This window comes from Ambystoma mexicanum, chromosome 6q (assembly GCF_040938575.1).
Source record: "Ambystoma mexicanum isolate Mex_15411 chromosome 6q, UKY_AmexF1_1, whole genome shotgun sequence".
In the NCBI taxonomy this organism is placed as follows: Eukaryota; Metazoa; Chordata; class Amphibia; order Caudata; family Ambystomatidae; genus Ambystoma; species Ambystoma mexicanum.
Window position 1 is genome coordinate 617,011,594 of NC_090937.1, and position 22,276 is coordinate 617,033,869.

The window sequence follows — 22,276 nt, forward strand, 5'->3', positions numbered from 1 at the left end:
GAGTACACAATGCATCTCTAGAAGGTTGAGGGCCAAACCTTTCCTCTGCCATGGCCAGCCTAATTAACTAACAAAGGGTCCATGGACCCGCCCTGTCCTTTTTTTTTTTTAGCCCTGTAGCTGGTGGCATCATTTGTATACTAATCAGAGTTTATTTCAAACAAGTCCACATGTGGCCTAGCTGCAGAGGCTAATAAAGGAGACAGGAAACCCCAACACGCTTACATATGCACTGTGTCAACCTGATGCTGGCTCCCGCCCTCAGCATCGCCTGACAGTGAAAAGGTGTTTATAGTAGTCATCCCCAGAGGTGGACCCCTTTCAGAGGGTACGAGTTTGCGGTATGGCAGAGCCAGAAACTCTGGTCTTGCTGCAACTTCAAGGGAGACCGGCTGCTTTAATCAGGAACAACAGAGAGCTCTATTAACCAGACCCTTTGAGCTGCAACAGACAGGAAGATGAGTGGAACTTAGTATTACATGTTTTCACATCTTTACATTTTTTGTTGCAAAGCACTCTGGTTATGACCTCAGGCATACAGGAAACTGTTGGTGGGGAGCCAGGATTGGTTCATTAAGGTAGCCCATTTGGCTTTAAAAGAGGGCTGAACTCCTGTTTTGGCAGATCATCTGAAGACTTTGAAAGGAGTAGCAAGAAGAACTCATCATTGGACCCTGGCTGAAGGTACAGTCTGCCTTACATCTTCTACCAGGGAAGGAACTCCAGGACGTCCATGAGGGAAGCAAGATCCCTCCCCTAAACATCTCCAAGGGAACAGAGGGAGATACCGAAACCAGAGGACCCTCCAGCAGCTCCAGAACCCGTACCCAGTCAGCACACAGCTTGCCCTGCTAGCCTCTGCAGCACGCTTCCTAGGTGGGAAGTGCCAGAGAGTCTCTGAACCAAAAACCAAGGACAAGGCAGCTGCCTGCAACACTCTCCTCAGTTTTGGGCCATACACTTGAAAGGATGACACAAGCCCAGTGAAAAAGCTAGGAGAAGTGCATTGACAAGCTATTACATATGTTATTGTGATATAATGACAGAGGAAGCGTATCAGCTTTGCCCTGTGAAGAGTGAGAACCTAAAAGCAATAAAGAATGCTTGTCTGTCAATCACTGAGCCGAAGAAGCCAAGAAGAGTTATGTTGAACGTGGCACAAACACAAAGGAAGGACTTTCCCGAGAAGCCAGGGAAGCCCCAGCACAGCGTCGTAAAAAGAGGAGGTACAAGAGAATGAGGAAATGAGACCCAGGAGATTCAAACCGGCTGGATCGAGGAGGCTGGGATCCCAGAGAAGTTGCTGATTCGCATGCATAGGAACATCTGGCAAGCAGAAGTACCAGAAATCTGCAGTACATCCGACAGACTGGAGGAAGCCTGTCAAAATCCCAGGAAGGAGCAGGGCCAGAGCAGAGCCCTAACAGTGGTGTACCGGAGAGGCAAGACACCAAAGACAGACTTGAGGAAGTCTATCCAAGGAACGAGAACTGGAGTAGAGAACTAAAGCTGAAAGGTGGTGAAACATCCTTTATCGCTGATACCACCGTCGGACGCCGAAGAGTGTCGGAAGAGTGGCCAGGGAAAAGCCAGAGAGCAGTTCAGATTGAACACAGAGAAGAAAGAGAGAACGCTGACTTGGTGATGCAGACCCCTTATACAGCAGGTAACGGGGAGAGCAGGAGACCCAGAGAACAAGGCACAAATGAAAACAGGGATGTAGATAGTACACCCAGAATACCCTATAAACAAACTGATTATAACAATTGGAGAGAGCCCTCTTGTCCCAGTGAGAGGCACCACAGTCAGAAGGGGGAGAAATATTCAAGAGTTTATCATTTTCGTGTAAGTGAATGGCGAGACCACCAGAAAAGTGAGCCACATTCAGGGACTCAGAAACTTGTCCCAGTGAAAGGCGAGATAACCAGAGGAGTGAAACTTATCAAAATCATAATTTTCCCTGTGAATGGCAAGCTCAAAAGAGGAACAAGCGTCAAATAGAGACTTTACGTAGATACCTCAGGGTGGAGAAAACAAACCAAAGAAGAGAGGGTTGGGCTGAAACACTGTGTGTGAATAATGAAGATAGAAGGATTGCGATGTGGAATGGACATTCAGAACCCGAGACAAACACCATAGAGAACCCCGAAAGGAGTATAAAGAATTCAGGGAAACGGGACAAAAGTGCCTGGGAAAGCCCCTTAAAAGAATTGAAGAGTTTGTTGCGAGAAATAGCAAAAGACTATTTAAAAAGATCATATTGAAAAAAGATTTGACAACAAGCCAACCAGGAGAAGGGAGTCATTCTCCTGGCTCATTTGTTTATAATAATAGTGGTAGGTTCAGTTAGACTAGTTTTAGATGGAGGACAGACTTTTCATTTGGACTTTAATCCTGATGACATGCACCGTGGTTTAGTTGTGCTAGGTAGGGAAACGCATAGGATAGGGAATGCCGGACCTTTTCTTTATTGTGTTAGAAATAAACCATTTGAAAATGGCACATATTGGTATGTTTCCTCCTTCTGACCTGCCACAGGTCTTATGTCAAGTGTAGCCTCAATCACCCAAGCAGTGATCTTATGACAGATAAAGGCTGCTTGTTAGATAAATGATTCAGATTCTTTCTTTTTATAGTACAAACTTAAAATAATCATTTTAAGTTGATCTCAATTTGAGAAGTTAAAGAAAAATGATACCCTAGAAGCTAAAGTAATTTGCCCTGGATCACACATTTTGGCCAAGTGGAGAAGCCAAGATTGGCGCCCAAGTATAATTGTCTCTGGTTTACTCAGAAGATTTCATCTCCAAACACCTCACCTTTAGTTTTATACCAAAATATTAAGATTCCTCCATTCACTTCTTTCATGAGCAGGACCAGTTTGTTGTGTTCAATAAACCTGATAGGCGAAGCATTAAACCACGTTCAGACTAGTCCCTGTTTGAGAATAGCAATTCTTCTAGGATGAGGAAGAACAGAAAATTAAAAGTGTGTGTGTGTGAAAGGATTTGTGGTGTGATAAATGCTGATGGTTATAAGAACATTTTCTAAAAGTAGACCAGTGCAGGTTTATCAACTAAATATATGAGCAGTGATGAGGCCCTGTTGGTAGAGCCATGGAAAAATTGTTAAATATCAGGTAATGTGCATCTTTGGAAGTGCAAATATCCCATGCAGAAAATGATCAAGGTATGGCTGGCTATTGGAAATGGATATCTCATGATTCGTCTTGCCCTGGGTAAATAAATGTCCCTACAAGTTGGTAAATAGCATGGGATGGAGGTGAGATCCTGAATAGCATTACCAAGAACTGCAGTAATTATGCATGGACTGGCGTGAGGAGTTACTCTCTACTGCTCATCTACAACACCCTAAAAAGAAGATCATGCAATAATTGAATGTGTATAAAATGTACTGGATTTGCTACATCACACCTTCAGAACATTTCTGTACTGAGCAGTGCGGTCTGGTCTGGGGCATAGACAGGCACCGAGGACTGTCCCTGAGGGTTTTCCAGCTTCTAACAAGATGTATTTGCAAAAAGAAGGATGAAGCCTAGCTCGCAACACAAGATGCCAATGGTAATTGGTGGAGGTTTAATTGCAAAAACGTATGAATGGGTAATGCATAGATACTCTCATGGAATGTCAGGGTGTTGATGAAATTCCAACTGTCAAGCCTAGTTTCCTAATAAAGGGAATAAGACAGGGCAGCATTAGTGCGGTTATGCTTGCATGGCCTTCCAAATTATAGATCACATGTAGGCTCACTTGGATGAAGTAATTTAAATGAAGACTACTCTTGACCTCAGGCAAGTGCAGCTCCAGTGACAGCCCAATGAGGAGGAAAGGGGATACCCACCAAGGTTCACTCTGCAAGGTATGGGGCAAACTGCGAGATGTGGGCACCAAGTAGCTGCAGAAGGCATCAAATTATGCCTGGTAGTGAATGTGCAATGACTGTACCCAAGCTCTTGCACGTGTGGGACTTCAGGTGCTTGAGAAAGGAGAGTTACCACAATGTGCATTCGAAAAAGACACACATTGTGAGTATTTTTCAAGCTTATTATGAATAGTTTCTTCTTTAGGGTTAGAGGTGGGATGTTACGCAGTGATCACATATATTTGCATGAAATATAATGGATAAATACAGTTTATGGTGGCATTAAAAGTGTTCTTCTCCACGGCCTCATCAGCAGTACAAATCTGTATTTTCACATTAAATAACACTCTCAGAAAAACATCTTTTGAGCCATGTATATAAGAACAGTCCATGTGTCTTTATCAATATGAGCTATTCCTTCAACAGTTTATTTCCGTACCTTTTCCTTTCTCCCAATCCTCATCATCCCAACTAAGTCTCCCAAAGGGATATCTCAAGACTAAACAATCTTGGCTTTCCAATATTTGTAAGGGAGAGGCATCTTGTATCCGCCCTGCGTCCCGCAACGCGGTGATGCAGGGCGTCCGAATAAAAGCCCCGCCCCCGCGAGGAGGAGGCAGTTGCGGGGCATTGCAACCTGATACGTGCGTGTGTGTCTTTTTAGCTCCCGCCGGAGCTGCGCAGCTGAGGCCTACCTCCGCGGCCTCGAACGTTCTGTCCACGGGCCCCGCGGTGCCGCGGACTGAACATAACACTGCCGACGAGGGACGAGAAACCCGAGACACGGGCATAACGCACAATTAGCTGATTGCCGCAGCAGCGTTTCGACAATTTTTGGAAACCCGGTGGGGAGGACACACAAAAAATCCCCCACCCATAAAAAAAAAAATAATAATAATAATTTTCCTTCATCACACGCTCGCTTCGCACAACAGAGGTACTAGCTCCAATTCTTCTTGACCAGAAGGAACTGCCACCAGGGACTCCTGACACCTGGTGGTCAGAAAACACACGCACCATGATGCTGGAAGGCCCCACACGCATCTGGCACGGATGATTGCAGCATACAGGCATGGTCAGTCAGTTAGGAGAAGGAAGCAGACCTATCCATGCCCAGCACGTTTGAATTCCAACAAAAGAAGACTACAGACCCCTGCAGCCACGCACTAAGGTGAGGCAGAGAACCCTGTCAGGGGAAAGTGCAGTCCTGCCATGGCGAATGGCACATCCACCCCCGGCCCGGCACGCCGTCTAGACTTGCTGCAAATTTATCGACATCCACGCCGCAAGCCCGCCCACAAGGTGGCTCCTCTGTCATGATGCAGCCATTTGACCCATTTACTGATCCGTCATCAGTTGGCCCATGGTGGCAACTATGGATCCAAATGTTTGAAATGGCGATAGAATGTAAGGGGATGAAGTGCTTTGTATTTTCAACTCACTAACCATCGATGATGGCCAGGACATTTACCAGCAAGCGAAGGACGCCTTGACTGCCCACTTCCTCCCACAACTCAATCCTGATTACGAAACTTTTATATTTTGTACTACTATTCAAGCAGAGGAGGAGACTTTAGATGCCTACCACACCTGACTCAGAAAACTGGCGATTTCCTGCGAGTTTACAGACGTCGAGAGAGAAATTCGAAGACAGCTCATCAATGGCATCCAATCAGAGAAACTGAGGAGGATGGTACTGAGTAAAAGAGGAATCTCTCTAACACGCATTCTTGAATTGGGTCGCCAGAGAGAGCTGGCACACGCCAGAGCAGCCCACATGGGCACTACACTTCAAAAATTACAGCCCGCCCTCACGACGGCCATGGTAGCCCAAGTCACCAATCGACAATCAACGAGGGATGAGTCTGGTGCAAATTACATGAATGCCAAATGGCAGCCACGAATCCCTGGGGCCCATGGAGTGCGGATGGTGTGGTGGACCGTGACATGGACGAAGGAACTGCCCGGCACAAGGAACAACTTGCGGCACATGTGGCAGGAAAGACCACTATGCCAAAGTGTGCCGGTCGTCAACCGCCCAACAACCCACACCACAGAATGCCCAAGAGAAGAGTGGGGGCAAGAAGAAGAAGCAGGTTAGTGCACGACAAGTGGAGACAGCAAACTCCTTGACTGAGGAAGAAGGGGATGACACAACCGGAGCCCACCAGGAGCCTGTCAAGGAACAGTGGAAAAAAGGGAGAAAAGTATATCTGGCGTCAGCCCTTAATCATAGACATGCAACGCCTAGGAAAGGACTCAGGAGGCGCAAGTGCCAGGTCACGATCCAAAACCAGCAAATTTGGATGACCATAGACACGGGGGCATCCGTGAATGTCATGCCCATGAGTACCATTTGGATGCTACAGCCAAAACCGGACCTGAAGGACACAACACTCTGCTGTTCACATACGGGTGCAAGAATCCATTACCCATGGTTGGCAGATTCCACACGACCCTCAGCCATGGCGAGACCGTGCTACCGTCCAAGATCTATGTGGTAGACGCGCGAATCGAATGTCTCCTGAGTGGCGACCCGGCGGAAGACCTGGGCCTAGTAACCTTCATCTGCGAAATAAAGGACTCACAAGAAGTTGAGAGGCTCCTAGCAAAATATCCCAACCTGCAGAGAGGCATAGGATGTTTGAAAGGAAAGTCGATCAGACTCCACATTGACGAGTCGGTCCAGCCAAAAGCCGTAAAACACAGGAGGACACCATTCCACATGAGGGAACAAGTGGAACAAGAACTCAGAGCGCTGGAGAAAGCAGGAATAATAGAAGAAGTAACAGGGCCCACGACATGCGTCTACCAAATGCCGCCATCAAGCGGGAGCGCCACATTACACCGACACTAGATAAATTTGTGGTCGACCTAACAGGGTCAAAGATCTTCTCTAAGTCGATCTGAAAGCATGATATCATCAGCTGAAATTGCACAGGGAATCCCGATACATAACCACTTTTTCAACCCACATTGGCTTGCGAAGGTACAAGCGTCTATGTTTTGGGATCTCTTCAGCTGCTGAGGTTTTTCAACAGACGATTCAAGAGGTCATCAGGGGCATACCAGGTGTCCTCATTGTGAGTGACAACATTCTGATCCACGCAAACGACAGAGAAGAGCACCTGAAGAGGCTGCACATGCTCCTTGGCAGACTGGACGGAGCGGGCCTAACCATTCATAAGGAGAAATGTGAATTCCTCAAGACCGAAATATCTTTGTTTGGCTACCCGTTCAGCAGTACCGGCATCTCACCAGACCCCCAGAAGGTCGCAGATATTCAGGCTACAAGCCCACCCACCACGCCACCTGAGGTGCACCGATTTCTGGGGATGGCCACGTACTGTGGGAGGTTCATTCGGAACTTGGCCACACTGTCGGAACCTCTTTGTGAACTTACCAAGGTCAACGCAAAGTGGGAATGGAGGCAAGTGTGCCAGGAAGCTTTTGAGAACATCAAAGAGTCACTATCAACAGACACCAAAATGGCGTACTATGACACCACGCTCCCAACGGAGCTGTAAGTGGACACCAGCCCGGTAGGTTTGGGAGCCGTCCTCACACAGGTGATGAAGGAGGGTGAGCAAAGACCTATTGCATACACGTCCAGAGCTCTCACGATGACAGAACAACGGTATTCCCACATTGAGAAGGAGGCGATAGCTGTATTGTGGGGGTGTCGCTACTTCCATCTATACCTGTATGGCAGAAGGTTCACAACATATACAGACCACAAACCTCTACTCCCCATCTTCATGGGCACATCCTCACACCCACCGGCGCGAATTGTAAAATGGCTACTGCACCTCCAGCAATACAACTTTGAACTGGCCTATCAGCCGGGAAGTGGGAATCCGGCAGACTTCCTCTCTAGGCACCCTCGGGCGGCGACTCCGCAGGAAGTACAGGTAGCAGAGGAGACAGAAGAACATATCTGTCAGGTGGTGCACACCATGAGACCAAAGGCCGTCAGTATCGATGACATCGCAGAAGAAACGCAAAAGGATCCATGCTGCGACCTGATCACGGACACTATTATATCAGGGGAATGGAGATCCTTCATGAAGAACACCCACAACAGGACAAAGGAAGCAAAGACGTTCCTCACAGGGATGTTCACCATACGGCAGGACCTGTCGATCATGGAACAGGGACTGCTACTGAGGGGAAATCGAATCATCATCCCACCAAGCCTCCAGGACAGAATAGTGGCACTGGCCCACGAGGGCCACCAGGGAATGGCACGAACAAAAGCTTGCATCCGGCATCGAGTGTGGTTCCCACAGATAGACGAGAAAGTCAAGGAGCTGATAAACACCTGTCTACCATGCCAGATCACCGGAGCTCCCCAAGACCCAGAGCCAATTCAGTCAGCGGAGCGAGGACTCTGTAGGTGGAATGCGATAAGCATCGATTTCTGCAAACTGCGAGAAGGCCTCTACCTCCTAGTGGCCATTGACGACCACTCATGATATCCCAAAGTTCAGGTGGTAAGCTCCACAGCAGCAGAGGTGGTCATCCCTGCAATGGAGAAGATGTTTGCGACACATGGACTGTCCACAACAATCAAGAGTGACAATGGCTCACCTTTCCAAGGGGGGGGAGTTCAAACAATACCTGAAAGAACTGAACATACGTTACCACCACATCATGCCAAGGTGGCCGCAGGCAAATGGGACGTTGAACGTTTCATGAGGACACTCAACAAGGTCCTGAGGCTATGAAGAGCAAATGCCAGCCCCTGGCAAGTTGACCTGTATCGATTCTTGCCTAACTATAGGGTCACTCCTCACAGCACGACCGGCGTACCCCCGGCAGACCTGATGTTTGGTACAGTTATAAAGTCATCAATACTTTACCACCACAGCAGAAGCCCGGACACGATTGATGACGAACGAACAGAAGAGAAGAGGAAGGGAGCCAACATGCACATGAGTGCCAAAAGAAGGGCGAAACAATCCAACCACCGGGTCGGGGACCAAGTGGTCATGCTACGGAACCCGACGAAATCCAAATTGGGCTCTCGCTATGAGGCTGTCCCATGGACGGTCAGCAAGAGACAAGGAACCATGATAACCATACAAAGAGGACAACGACATGTGACACGAAATGCATCATGGTTTAAGGCCGTGCCAAGAAACCTATGGACTGATGGGGATGCCCCCAAGAAGATGCTGGCCACCTGTCGAATATTGAAGAACCGGAGCACCTGCAAGGCGGAGAAGAAGCAGATGACCGAACGTCAGAGCTGTGGAATGAACCAGAGATGGGTGAGCCGCACACTGAAGGTGAGACACCCAATGCGACTGTGGGCCCCTTTTCCAGGGGTGGTGGATATGGTTTGAGAAGCGTCACCAGGCCACCAGTTCGGCTCAGAGATTATGTGTGGTGAAACCCCCTGGAGAACTCTATGAGGGGATGCCCCCCCCAGTTGAAGCAGAGTATTTGAAAATGTGTGTGACATGTGTTTTGTTACATTTGAGTTAATTTAAAATAAAGGAGGAATGTTGCATCCGCCCTGCGTCCCGCAACGCGGTGACGCAGGGCGTCTGAATAAAATCCCCGCCCCCGCGAGGAGGAGGCAGTTCCAGGGCATCGCAACCTGATACATGCGTGTGTGTCTTATTAGCTCCCGCCGGAGCTGCGCAGCTGAGGCCTACCTCCGAGGCCTCGAACGTTCTGTCCACGGGCCCCGCGGTGCCGCAGACCGAACATAACAAGGCCCATCGGCCAGCTGATGTTACCCATGTGTCAGGTTGTCCATATTAGTAGCAGTGCAAAGCCACAAAGCCAAGTGGGGAAGACTATTGTCTGAGTCCAGAGAAATCTTGGTGTTAGAGGTAAGTATTGCTAGGCCATAGGGGACTTAGCAATATCGATGGTCTTGTATACAGTGTTAGTCTTAGATATCATATTTTTTTCCATGATCACAGTTTTCCACATCTTTAGCTATCAGAGTGTCATGGGAGTGACGTCAGCCATTGTTCATTCCTGTCCTCAGGCAGCTTCAATGGAATCCACTTAAATCTCCCTTCTTACTCTTCCAGCTCTAGGAGAAGGGTCAGCAGATCCTGTAGCAGGGTGATGTTAGTGCTCCTATTTATTTTATTTTATTTAGATATTCCCTATAAAAGTCCAGGGTGGTCCCAACGAATTTGGAAATTGTAGCCACTCTGCACTCCACTTGCCGCACAATCCAGCCAGATGCAGATTCAAATGTCATAATAATCCCATCATAACACTAATATAAGTATCATACGTGAGGTTTAGCCAAACTAATTTAGGTGCTCCCTATACATGCCAAGTGCACCCTTAAACGCCCAAATAGTGAGTTGGTCTTGGTAGTACCAGAATTATTATTTTGTGTTTTGTCTTGTGACATTTTAAAACTCAAACTCTAGCAAGTAATGTTCAAGGATCCACTTGAGCACATCTCAAGCCTATTACAAAGCCACACACTACTATTACTACTACTGTAAAACTGCTCTCACGGAATACTGCCTGCTATCACAAACACCATAGTACTGCCGATCAAAACCTGCACTCCTTCTCTGATCTACCTGAGCTAGTTCAACACATTCAAAATATCACTTACACCATCAATCTCTCTTATCCTGCTTTCTCTTTCTTCCACAGCCTGATTTTCGGCCTAATGCGTACCCTCTTTCCTCTTTCCTCTACCACGTCTCTTTTTTGGCTTTCTTCCTCAGATTGTTGTCTGGGTACACTGGGTGGGGGCACAGTATGCCACTCCAGACAAGCATTGATGCTGTGGGGACCACTATGGTGGTGGGTTGGCGGAGGAATGACACCTTTTATCATCACATGAGCCAGTAAAAGTCATCATTGTGAGATGGCCTTTATATTTTTACTGTGATTGAGTATGTTCTTTTGATATTCTAAAGCCTTACCAGGAAAGTCCTCCCAACAACGTCAACACTGCACTTTGTGTTGAGTTAACTGACACCCTTAACAGATCCTGCCCCACTTAAAAATACTGCATCAGGAGGGCATTCTCAGATAACATTCAGTTGAACAAAAAACACCAAGAAACTTCATGCCATGAGTAAAGGACAGCAAAAAAGATTTACACCATTACAGGTGATAACTAAACATCTGTTGCTGCTGTGTCCAAAATTAATTGATGGGAGAAATATGACTCTACAGTTCCTACAGTCGGATCTCGATCGTTGTGGAGAAGGTCTCACTTGGGAGCGAATTTTGACGGCCACGAAAATTGGGCAAACAATTGATGCTTTGAAACTTCTTGAGAAACTATTGAAAGTTGTTAATGTGTTTCTGTAAATAAGGAACAAAAAGTCAGTTGAATTTGATTTCATCTGTGAACTCATGTTTAAAGGTTGAAATTACACAACCATTAAAAAAATTAAAAAACTATATAAAAAATACAGGTGATAACAAAAAAGCACCAAGACCAGTCATGCTTTGATTAAAAGAAAGCAATGCCGTTCAGAGCAAAGTACGTGGCAGAAAACAGGCCCACACTTCCAACAAGGAAAAATCACTTTCCTGCCAAACCTTGGACTTCTGGGGCTCTTTCCTTAAGATTGCCAGCAGGGGCAACTAATTTAACAAAATCAAACACAAAGGCCCTCATTAGGACCCAGGCGGTAAGGGGTTTACGCCGGCGTAAACCATGGCGCTCCTTACCGCCTGAGTACGAGTTCCCTTAGCGCCATGGTGATTCTAACGCCTGCTTTTAGCAGGCGTTAAAATCCATGGCGCTAAGGGACCTTGTTGTTAATTACGCCACCGTAATTTACGGTGGCGTAATTAACGGCTTCCCCACTCCCATTATGCCCTATGGGGCCAGAAATGGGAATGGGGAAGGGTAAATGGGGATTGGGGACTTACCGCCCCGCCAACCTCGGAATGGGGCGGTAAGTCCGCCAACCCCCATGGCGGAGTTGGCAGCTTAGCGCCATGGACCATGGTGCTAATAGCGCCATGGTCCTCCGCCAAGGTCCTAATGAGGGCCAAAATGTTCATCTTTCAGAAAATAATGATGCTAGAAAAATACGTAAGGAGGGGATACTGACAACATATTCATACACATTTGTCATCTACCACTATCGCTAACAATAGTGTTTGCTGCACTAGGTGATGTTAAAGTGACACATTTGAGACAAAACCTTAAACACAGTAATAGAGTGAAATACATTTGTATAACCAGCTGCATGGTTCATAGATTACTTACCCCCAGAGCAAACATGTATACACATTTGCATGCAATTAATTTACATTGGGGAATTTATTTCATATACCTATTGTCGAACTATCGTTCCTTTCATGTACCCTGTACTGACACCAACTTTTATTTACTGCATCTTTTCATTTCTATAATGTAGGATTCCTTCTACGGACGGAAACCTTGTTTCCCAGTTGCGCGCTGAAGTTGACATCTGGCGACATTTATATCAAGATATTCATGATAAAACTTGCCTCCGTAGGTATGTTTCTTGATATTTCTTAACCATTTCTTTGAGTAGTCACTAGTTTGTTTAATTTAAACACTGTCTATGTTTGTGTCCTAAGCACATTGCATTATATGTTGCATTATATGGCAAGTAAGTGTAGGGAACTATAATGTACAATGATATGTGAAGCATTGTTGGCAATACATGTGTGTTTGTAGTCCAGGACATCACTTGTCTCATACACTGACAGGCCATTCCTAGGCAGGCTGGAGGAAGAAATATACACCCGTGATGCATGAAGGGACCTGCGTGTCCTCCTTCATAGATTTGTGGATGTGTAGGTGGCAACTCAACTCATAGCGCCAAGTGACTCTGCCCTTAGTATACGACTCATCACACTGCACCATGTGACTCATTGTTCTAATAAATATAAGTATGGTGCACTTAGGTATATTTATCCCTCACAAATATAAACCAACACACGGCCTCATTACGACCCAGGCGGTAAGTTACCTCCTGGGTCGTACCCTTACCACCATGGTGTAAACTATGTTTAAACTATGTTTACACCATGGTGGATTGCAGATTTACCGCCCCATTCCAAGGTGAGTGGGGCGGTAAATCCCCATTTCCCATTTTACCCTTCCCCATTCCCATTTTTGCCCCATAGGGCATAATGGGAGTGGGGAAGGCGCTAATTACGCCACCGTAAATTACGGTGGCGTAATTAGCACCATGGTCCCTTAGCGCCATGGATTTTAACGCCTGCAAAAAGCAGGCGTTAAATTCACCATGGCGCTAAGGGACCTTGTAATCAGGCGTTAAGGGTCGGCGCAGTTTACGGCGCCGTTAACCCCTTAACGGCTGCGCTCTGTATGCACGGGAGACCTGACAACACACATCCAGTCATTCCTGGGATCCACATGTTCTCCAATTGCACACTAACCAGACCATACGATACACATTAACACTCTAGCTGAATATGTGTACCACATCATGGAAATTAAGAGAGTCAAGCAGTACAGCCACATAACCATTCACAGCCCCACTTCCTGATGGGTAGGGCTCTATTCATCCTATTTTGACTTTAGTACCCCTTTCATACCAGCTTTGGGGATACCACTGTTTTTGTTAATTGGCATTTGCATAGCACACATGTGCTATTTGAGTGGCCTCATCGTGCTGTTTGCATGGCCAGAGGTTTTGTATTCTGGGGCCTTGATGAGTGGATGAAGGGTTGTGTGGTTGGAGTATGTACTATGTGGATAATACTGGTGGGATTGTTTTGTGTGGGCCTGTGGTGTGCTCTGATCATGGGGGTATGTTCTTGTTGAGGCATCTAATGTATTCCACTGTGCAATATATGATGCATGTTAGAGGTCAGGTGTGTTGGTCCTGCTGGGTGAACCCAGCTGGAGAAGACTTGGTGCAATACATGACTTAGATGTGTGACCTATAGAATAGTAGATGCTAATTTGCATGATAGCCAGAGATGAGCTCTGATCATTGTGTTGTGAGCACGTTGGTGCTGCTCTGTGTTTGGGCCCCAAACGAAAAACTTGTGGACATGCAGAAGTTCTTCATTCTAATGGAAATTGTGTCTCTCTCACTGTTGCACGAGGTATGTATTGCATGTACATGGGAATTGGTTAACTGCGCTGTTTGATGGTAACCTGGAGGGATGGTTGTTATTGCAAGGCTAAGCAGACCTTCGGTTGCTGGGAAGGGCAGGTTGGCCAGTGATAGTGTTAAGAGATATTGAGACTGTCTGCGGTTAGATGCTGTCTTCATGTCCAAGGGGAGGGGAATATCCAAGTCTTCTTGAAAGTTGGGCTGGTCCCCGAGTTTGTAGATTCTGAGAGATCCTGCCTCAAGCAAGCGTTTGAGAAACGTGACCTTTCCTTGGGTATTGGGTTTTTGAGAGAAGGCTATGTATCACCAGCACCTATCGATCCTTGGGTCCAATATCCTGGAGAGTTGAGCCAGTGATGTGCAGGGCTTTGAAATAAATACATTGTACAAATGGTAGCTAGTGGAATGCAACCCGTTCTGGTGAGAGGTGATCTCAAGTGTCCAGATAGAGAAGCAATGTAGCTGCTGCCGTTTGGGCATGACATAGTCTAGGTGAGGCAGCGTATGTGCCCTGTGCCATGGAATGGAACGTTGCTCCTCAGAAAGTGACATGAAGACTCGGCCAGTGAGTTCACTTGAGTGGTGATTGAAAGGGCTCCAAGTCTAAAATCACCACTAGATATTATACAGTCTTGGATGGTTCGCAGGAGACTGTGGCCATTAATGGAGAGGTTAAGCAACTGGGAAGTTTCCACAGATCATAAGCTTCCTCTTCCTTACATTAGGTTTCTGGCTGTTGATAGTTTATGTCAAGTAGGCAGTAATAAAGATTGCTGAGTCAGAGCTCAGTGAGTTTTGAGGTTTGAGGAGGATTTGTGTTGTTGGAAAAAAAGATGTGATCCATTAAGTTCTTGATCTTGAAAACCCTACTGTGCCAGTTATTTGGATTGGGTTGCCTGGTTCACTTGCCAAAAGCAGCAAAATCCGGAAGGATCGGGCCTGCTGTCCCACCAATACCAGCCATGTTGTTACTGTCATCCTAAGTGGTGATGGATGCTGACTTAGTGCCCCGGAGGAGGCGGAAGCCCATCTAGGCCATTATAGGTCTTCAGTTTCAAAGTCCAAATCCAGTTGTGTGTGTACTAGAGATGAGTTTATATTTCAGAGAGTTCCAGTGACACATACCATTCATAAAGATAAGGACCACTTTGCGCAGCTCCTTGGGATTACCTGAACCATGCTCAAACCTTAGATCTTCCTAAGAAAATGAGAGAGGGAAAGAGAGAGACAGAGAGGGAGAAAGAAGGGGTGAGGTAGAGAGAGGCTGCGAGAGAGAGCATAGAAAGAGACAGAGAGAGAGAGACAGAGAGAGAATGAGACTGCTAACTCCAGGGAGCATCAGCGGTTGTGGACATGTTACAGACGTTAGACTCAGACTCGTTTGCCAGGAGAAGAGCCATATAGACCCTCAGCATTGTCCTTGCCGCCTTTGTGCCAATATAAAATCCTTCAGCTGCTTCCATACAGATGCCCCACAGAGATAATGTCCTTAGCCCTTCTTACACGACCCTGGCCCACCTGCAGCGTTCCACCCCTAGATGTTCACTAAGGACTGTGCCCTACCTTTTGCTGAGGGCAACCTCCCCCTCCCATAGAGGTTATCTGCCCATCTAGCAACTCCTTATCCTTGTGAGAAAATAGCACCCTGTAAAACATGTTTCCACCTGTAGGAACAAATATATAAGAACATGATGTACGTGAGAGATGAATAGTTCTGTTTATAGGGTAGTGGTCCTTGTGTTAGACACAAGTAATCTAAAAAGAAAGGTACTTCTTGCAAGTGCATTTTAGCTGACTTTTTTATGCTTCACACACAGCTCTTTATTAAGGCTCATATGGTATTACCCCAAAATGTAAAAAAAAATGTATGGTAGATTTGATCGAATTTTGGCTGTATGGCAATTCCCCCGCACCCATGTTCGCTATAATGGTACCAGGAGTTGCGGGGGTGTCTCCCGCTTCATGTACATAAAGTTGTAAAAAAAAAGTAAAAAAAAGTGGACCCTGCGTTGTAGGAAATGGGGGAGTCGGTGGCACACAACGAGGTGTGCTGCCAACAGGTAAATAGGTGGGCCAGTTGGTTTTAGGGGAATGCGCCTGAAATCATGCATGATTTCACCACACCGAGTATTCTGACCTTGGCTTTTTCAAATTTGGAAATTTGCGATGCAGTGAAATCACGTAGACCCGGCTCATAAATACATAGATATAAGTTGATGGTTTGGGGTGATATGTAATTGTGCCAGCTTGAAATGCATGGCGACAGGCATCCATAGAATGACAGCAACATGGGTCTATATATTTTTCATCCAAGCTGAAGCACATGTTCTACTGATGTGTTAGTGTATTACATCCAATTACCCGTGTACTGGCTGAATTCCTCAAACCCTGGGCAAGCTTGTAGCTCCTGGAACATGTATTCAAAACTACTGCAGAGTTGGCTCTTGAGACAGGCTTCTGTGTCAAGCACTATCCTTGTGCTTTAACTATCAATTATGTGACCAATCCATGACTCCGACAGCGATACAAGGGGTTAAACTTGACTTTGCTGCAAGCCATATCTTAAAACAATGGAAGGGAATGTTAACAATTTGTGACATTTATGTCAAGAAAGAAAGTTTACCGATGCAGACCAGATATGTCTACCAACCACAGGAGAAGAATGAGAAAATTGGCAAATGGAAGTTTATTGGTTCTAATAAGTGGTATTCAGTCCTTCTGCAGGCACTACTTAATGCTATCCATCTAACTTACAAATAAAGAGCTTTGATTTTTGAGTTGGGGTGTACCGAACTTTGGCTTCGAGTAAGTATTCGACTGAATTTCGACTGCAATACCTACTCGAAGTCGAAGTTGGACGATAAAACCCTAGTTTCTACATGTAGTCCATCTCTCTGAATGTAAATGTGTTTGCATTGCAAGACCTTTGGTTTTCAACTGGCTGATCTGTCCCTTCTATTGGCCGTCCAGGGGGCGCTATTGACTCCCGCAATTAACATTGGCATTACGAGGCGTGGGCCTGTGAATGAGGTACAAGGAAGTCAATTGCTATAGAATGCCATTCCTCCACGGATGCACTTGCCGTGCTGCAGCCAATTCCCTTATGTACAGCACAGCCTATAAATATCACAATTGCGGTAATGTCAAACGAATAATAACAAAAAATAAAATGTCTCCAATCTCATCCATTCATGTACACAGCCTTTATTTCTGAATGCATTTGTTTGTCTGCAGTGGTTCTACAGTTTCTGTGGCGGATTCCTGTTGCCATGCGGGTGCTGTGGCATTACAGAGGTGTAATGTTGGGCCTGTGGCCTTTTTCTATGGGAGGTATGGGGGTGCCACTTTAAGAGAGATGCGACAGAGTGACGTAACTCCGCTGTGCCAAAAATGGGGCGTCACTGCATTGGCACGGTAGTGCACGCGCAGAGCCCGGGCCAGCTACTTGTGTCCCTGTGTCTTGTGTTGGGGGGGTCTGGGGCTACCACATTCGCAGGCCGTGAGGCCTGCAACAATGGTGACGAGGAGGTCGCTGTCAAGGACCTACATGCTTCGGCTGGCAGCAGTGATCTCCGATGTTTCTCGGCATCCATTGCAACGTCTTGAGACATTCGTCGGCCACAGTGCCAGTGCATATACGGAGGTGAGGCAAATCCTGGACTGCCTGCCATCTAGTGGTTGTGGCTCCCCCTGTGAAGTGCACGTGCGCCTCTAGGGACAGTCTTTGGAGTGCCTACGTGGCGCAAACCTGTTTGACAAAGAAAAGTAATAAAAAAACAAATGTTTTTGTTTTGAAAGACATTTCTTTTTTTTTCTTCTTCATCTGGCACCCATTCCGTGTGCTACTATTCTGGCCCTGTTGAAGTTTGCAAGTGGGTGGTGGCGTGATTTCGGCTGTGGATTCACTGCTGTGTGCCTGTGAAAAGGGGGGCACGTGCTGCTGAGTTGCGGCCCTCGATTTGAAGGGTGCTTGTGCACTCAACAGGCAGCTGATCTGCTGGCGACAGCGGAATCATGAATGGAGGGCAAAGAAAATGTGCCTGCAATGGCGTTGGCAGCCCCTGCAGGTGTGCAGATGCCCAGACAGCATGGTTCTCTGGCGCTGATGCTGGAGTTTGATGTGTCCACTGCACCATCCAGTCTAGGCCCAAGGTGGAATCTATGGACAGAGATCCCAGAGATGTACTTCAAAGTCATGGGGGAGGGGAACGACGCTGGTCTATGCTGCAGAGTCAGCTGTGCACAAAATATTTAAAACACTGCGGCCAGTCGGTGACTCTTACGTGACAGCAAAAAACACTTTGAGAGAGTATTTCATGCCACTTGTCAATTTGGACTACGAATTGCTTGTTATGTGCGCAGCTAAACAGAGGGAGGATGAAGCACTTGATACTTTCCATAGCAGACTTAGTCAGCTGGAATCCACGTGCACATGGGACGATGCTATGGCACACCAGCAGCTGATTTAACACTGTCTGACGGGTGCTGAGAGAACCTGGTTTGACCCTAGCGTGCATTCTGGAGATGGGCCGCTCCCATGAATTCACAGATACAAGGGCAGATGCATGCAGCCATACAAACTCTAAAGGTTGATGATGTGTGTGCAGTAGGGCATCTTTTTTATATTTGTATTTACTGTGCTTTAGCCAAAATGTTGACTTTTAACACAAATTACAAACTTTGGATATGAAATGCTCAGACATGAAACATTCACTTTACATAATTCTTACGGTTATCAAAGGAGAAAAAAATATTAAAGAGAAAAGATAAAAAGAAGATAAAAACATTAATTAGCAGTCATAAAACAATCAAATAATACATAATCTAACATAAAAATGCACTTCAATTTCACATCTTCCCATATTAAATATCTCCATTAACATCCAGACTTAAATCCTTTAGGATTCTGACCACTTCAGCGGTCAGGAAAATTTTGTTTCCTGATGATAGTCTGTACCAGAATTCATTAGTGTTTAACCAGCGAACATCATGGACAAATCTCTGAAGTCTTGCCATTCTCAGGTCCCAAGTACAAGTACAATTAGATAACAGATGCTTAAGTGACTGACGTTCTTTCTCATTGCACTTATCACATATGTCATTGGTACCCCCTTCTTTATCCCTTATTGCCTTAATCTTAAGAGTTGGGAAGAGGCTTAATCTAAACCTTAAGAAAAGCGCTCTTACTTGTGGGTCTGGAGATTTTTTTAAGTAAGAAGTGTAGAGGGGTCCCAAATAAAGCCTGCACTCCAGTCGCCCATTTTGAAGTACCAGGAACGTTCACACCAAAATCTGTGACATGTGATGAGCAAATACACCAGCAGAGAGCCGCAGTAGGGCTCTGCCCTGTACCTATCAGAAGAGCAACACCTATTGAAGTACCGATACCCAGAAAACCATGGACAGTAAGGTATCCATTAAGAAAACCCTACCAGCAAATAAGACGAAATGAAGAGTGCCTAAGTACTGTCCCGGAAGAAACCAAAAAAGTCTTCATGGAAGACGAATGGTGACGTCACAAGGACCCGACATACTCACAGACAGAAGAAATGACGACCCGAGAATGCCACAAAGAGACGAAACTCCATGAGAAAAGAGATTGTAAACTTAAAGTGAAAGAATGCTATTGAAAACTTAAGAGAGTTAAGCTATAAGCAAAATGAACACAGTCGATCAGTTTACACCTGCACATATGCTTGGAACTGCAAGAAAGCTAAGAAAACAGTGCGGCTTGTTATTCTAAGTAGAAGAATAGTGCGCAAGTGCCATTATACATAAATCTACCTCAAACGAAGTACTTAAGCATAAGTATATTCCACTTTGCAAACGAAGCAGAATCAACTCAGGTTACTAAAGGCCGAATGAGCAGAGATTCATATTCTAGCAAAACGAGAAGAGACGGCTGAATCGAAACTCGGCAGATGCAACTCATGCCAGGAGAGCCAAGGTCATACCAATAGAAGGATCGAACAGTAGCTGCATATAATTGAAACTTAAGAACAGAATATCCTGTCTCTGAAAGGTCAAGATAAGGAGGCGCAGGCAGGTGGCAAGCTAAATAAGAATCAAATACACAAATTGAGAGAAACTAGACAAATTCACAGTTTGGGAAACACATGACCAGCCGAGCAAGAAGAAGCACGGGTTCACACCTACGCTTGGTATCCGCCCAGGCAGAGATATCAGAACTTTTCCAGACAGAAGATGCAGTTTCGAGGCCAACCACGGTGAAATAATTGACACATAGTTGCTAAAGCGATGATTGATTGTAACCTTAATTGGAGAAAGGCCGCATAACTAAGGGGCACCCCGCACCCGGTCGACCGTTCTGCGTGCTGCTAAGCGAAGTGAAACAATATGCATGGGGTTGGTGCCAACCCAATTAAAAGGGACCAAATAATCTAGGGTCTTATAGTTAGTAGAACCAATGGGATGTCATACTTTTAGTGACGTCTACAGTAGTCATTTTTTAAGGAAGGGCTTAGACGCCCACCCGACAGTGTTTACCCAATCCCCTCACTCCATTACCACATACAGATATAGTACCTATATTAAAGTTACCTTTTCCTAACCAATAGAATTGCATATTAACTTTTGAGTGTTACATGTCAATTATGACGAGTTTTCAGTATAAATGCTATGATTTTTATGAAGTTCATTGGAGTTGAATCGAGAAGGACAATCGCATCACTGCTGATATCCATGACTCCCTGTTTTTTGTACATGTCATTAAAGGGCCTGCCTTTGCCAAACCATTGAATTGTCCTTATTGATTGGTGTTGGAGTAATATATCTGCACCCCCATCCATCTCAAGGGTGCAGCTATCTCGTCTTAAAGTACTTCTGAGCAAACCTCGGCTCTATGGGCCGGCCGGGGGTCTCGGAGTATGTTTGGTAGCAGCAGAGATTGATGGTTATCGGTTATCGATTATTGATTAGAATAAGACACCCATTGACCGTAGACATAAAGTAACTCCAGGTCTTCGGCAATATCACAAGTCCTTTGCCATTTGGCTGAGTAGACCGTGAAGCTCCCCATAGACAGTGGTAGTGTAAGAAAAACTGCTGAACAGGGTCTTAAGGGACCCGTGTTCCCCACGTTATCCCTTCCCATTCTGACAGGCAGCTAAGCGGGTGAAAAGCCGAAAGAGGGGGTAACAAAGGCGGTGATCCCGAGGGTCCAGAGAGGAAATATGAGAACAGTGAGAAAAAAAGATTGAGTGTTTTGGCAAAAGTGCATGCTTTAGAACAAGTAAAGGGAAAAGGTAACGGAGGAGGGAGGTGGGAAAACAAAATATAGTTAGAAGTAGAGAAGAATGTGTATATATATATATATATATATATATATATATATATATATATATATATATATATATATATATATATATACACACATATGGGGATAATGAATCAAGGATAATTAAGTAAATAAAGGTTACCGGGGAGGACACCCAAGAAGAGAGAGGTTACCGGGGAAGAGGCCCGAGAAGTGAGAGGATTTGCCTTGTTCCTACACTTTTAATACAAGCGGCTAGAAGAAACATGTACCCATAGTCCCAAAGAAAGGGGCACAAATAGACTACCACGTCGGTTAAAGACGTCATGAAAGGGATACGTTTAGACTCCATGAAGGGGTAATGATTAGAGGCAGAGATACCTGTGACCAGCTGGTGTTCATCTAGTCTGTCAAGCGTCTGTCTTACATGTTTTTTGTTGTGACGTCATTCATCGAAAAACTTTCTTGGGGAAAACTGATTTCAATTTTACGCGATTGAATAGCTGAGATAATATCGCATACGAATGGATGTTTTTTGAGTAAAATAGAAGGTATAACATTTTGTGAAAAATCGGGATTGGAGCTTGCAGTGTTTGGTGCTCGCTCATATCGTTGAAACTGTTTAAGTCATGCGCAAGTGTTGACAAGTGTTATATAAGAGGAAAGGGAATAGATTTAAGCATGGAAGACATAACTCCATTCACACACTTGTGCAAACAATTGCCGAAACACGCACCCAAACTAAAGAAATACAGTATGGAGTGGGTTAAGGGAACCACCCACAAAATGTTTATGCCATGGCCACAAGGTGGGTCCTTATCTAAGGCTGTTTTACAACACATGATGACATATTTTCATGCCACATACACGGGCAAAAAGTTAGACAAACACCTTGCTATTTTACAACTTTGGAAGATGTATGAACAAGAGAAGGGAGAGGAGCCACCAATAGGTTGGATACTTAACGTATGCACAGAGGGGGGGTGAGATACCAACCGCGCCACCCGTCCCATCCGAAACTTAACTAAAATAAGGGATTATACCC

At 45.6% G+C, this 22,276-nt stretch overlaps 1 protein-coding gene across 7 annotated transcripts in view; it reads left to right on the forward strand.

The window, feature by feature from the left end:
* LOC138516182 (hyaluronan mediated motility receptor-like) overlaps positions 1-22,276 on the forward strand; it is a 269,808-nt gene that overhangs the window by 158,615 nt on the left and 88,917 nt on the right. For all 7 annotated transcript variants that reach the window (XM_069631115.1, XM_069631117.1, XM_069631114.1 and 4 more), the window contains one exon: positions 12,255-12,356. In XM_069631115.1, the coding sequence (XP_069487216.1) occupies positions 12,255-12,356 (102 nt within the window). The remainder of the gene's footprint in view (positions 1-12,254; positions 12,357-22,276) is intronic.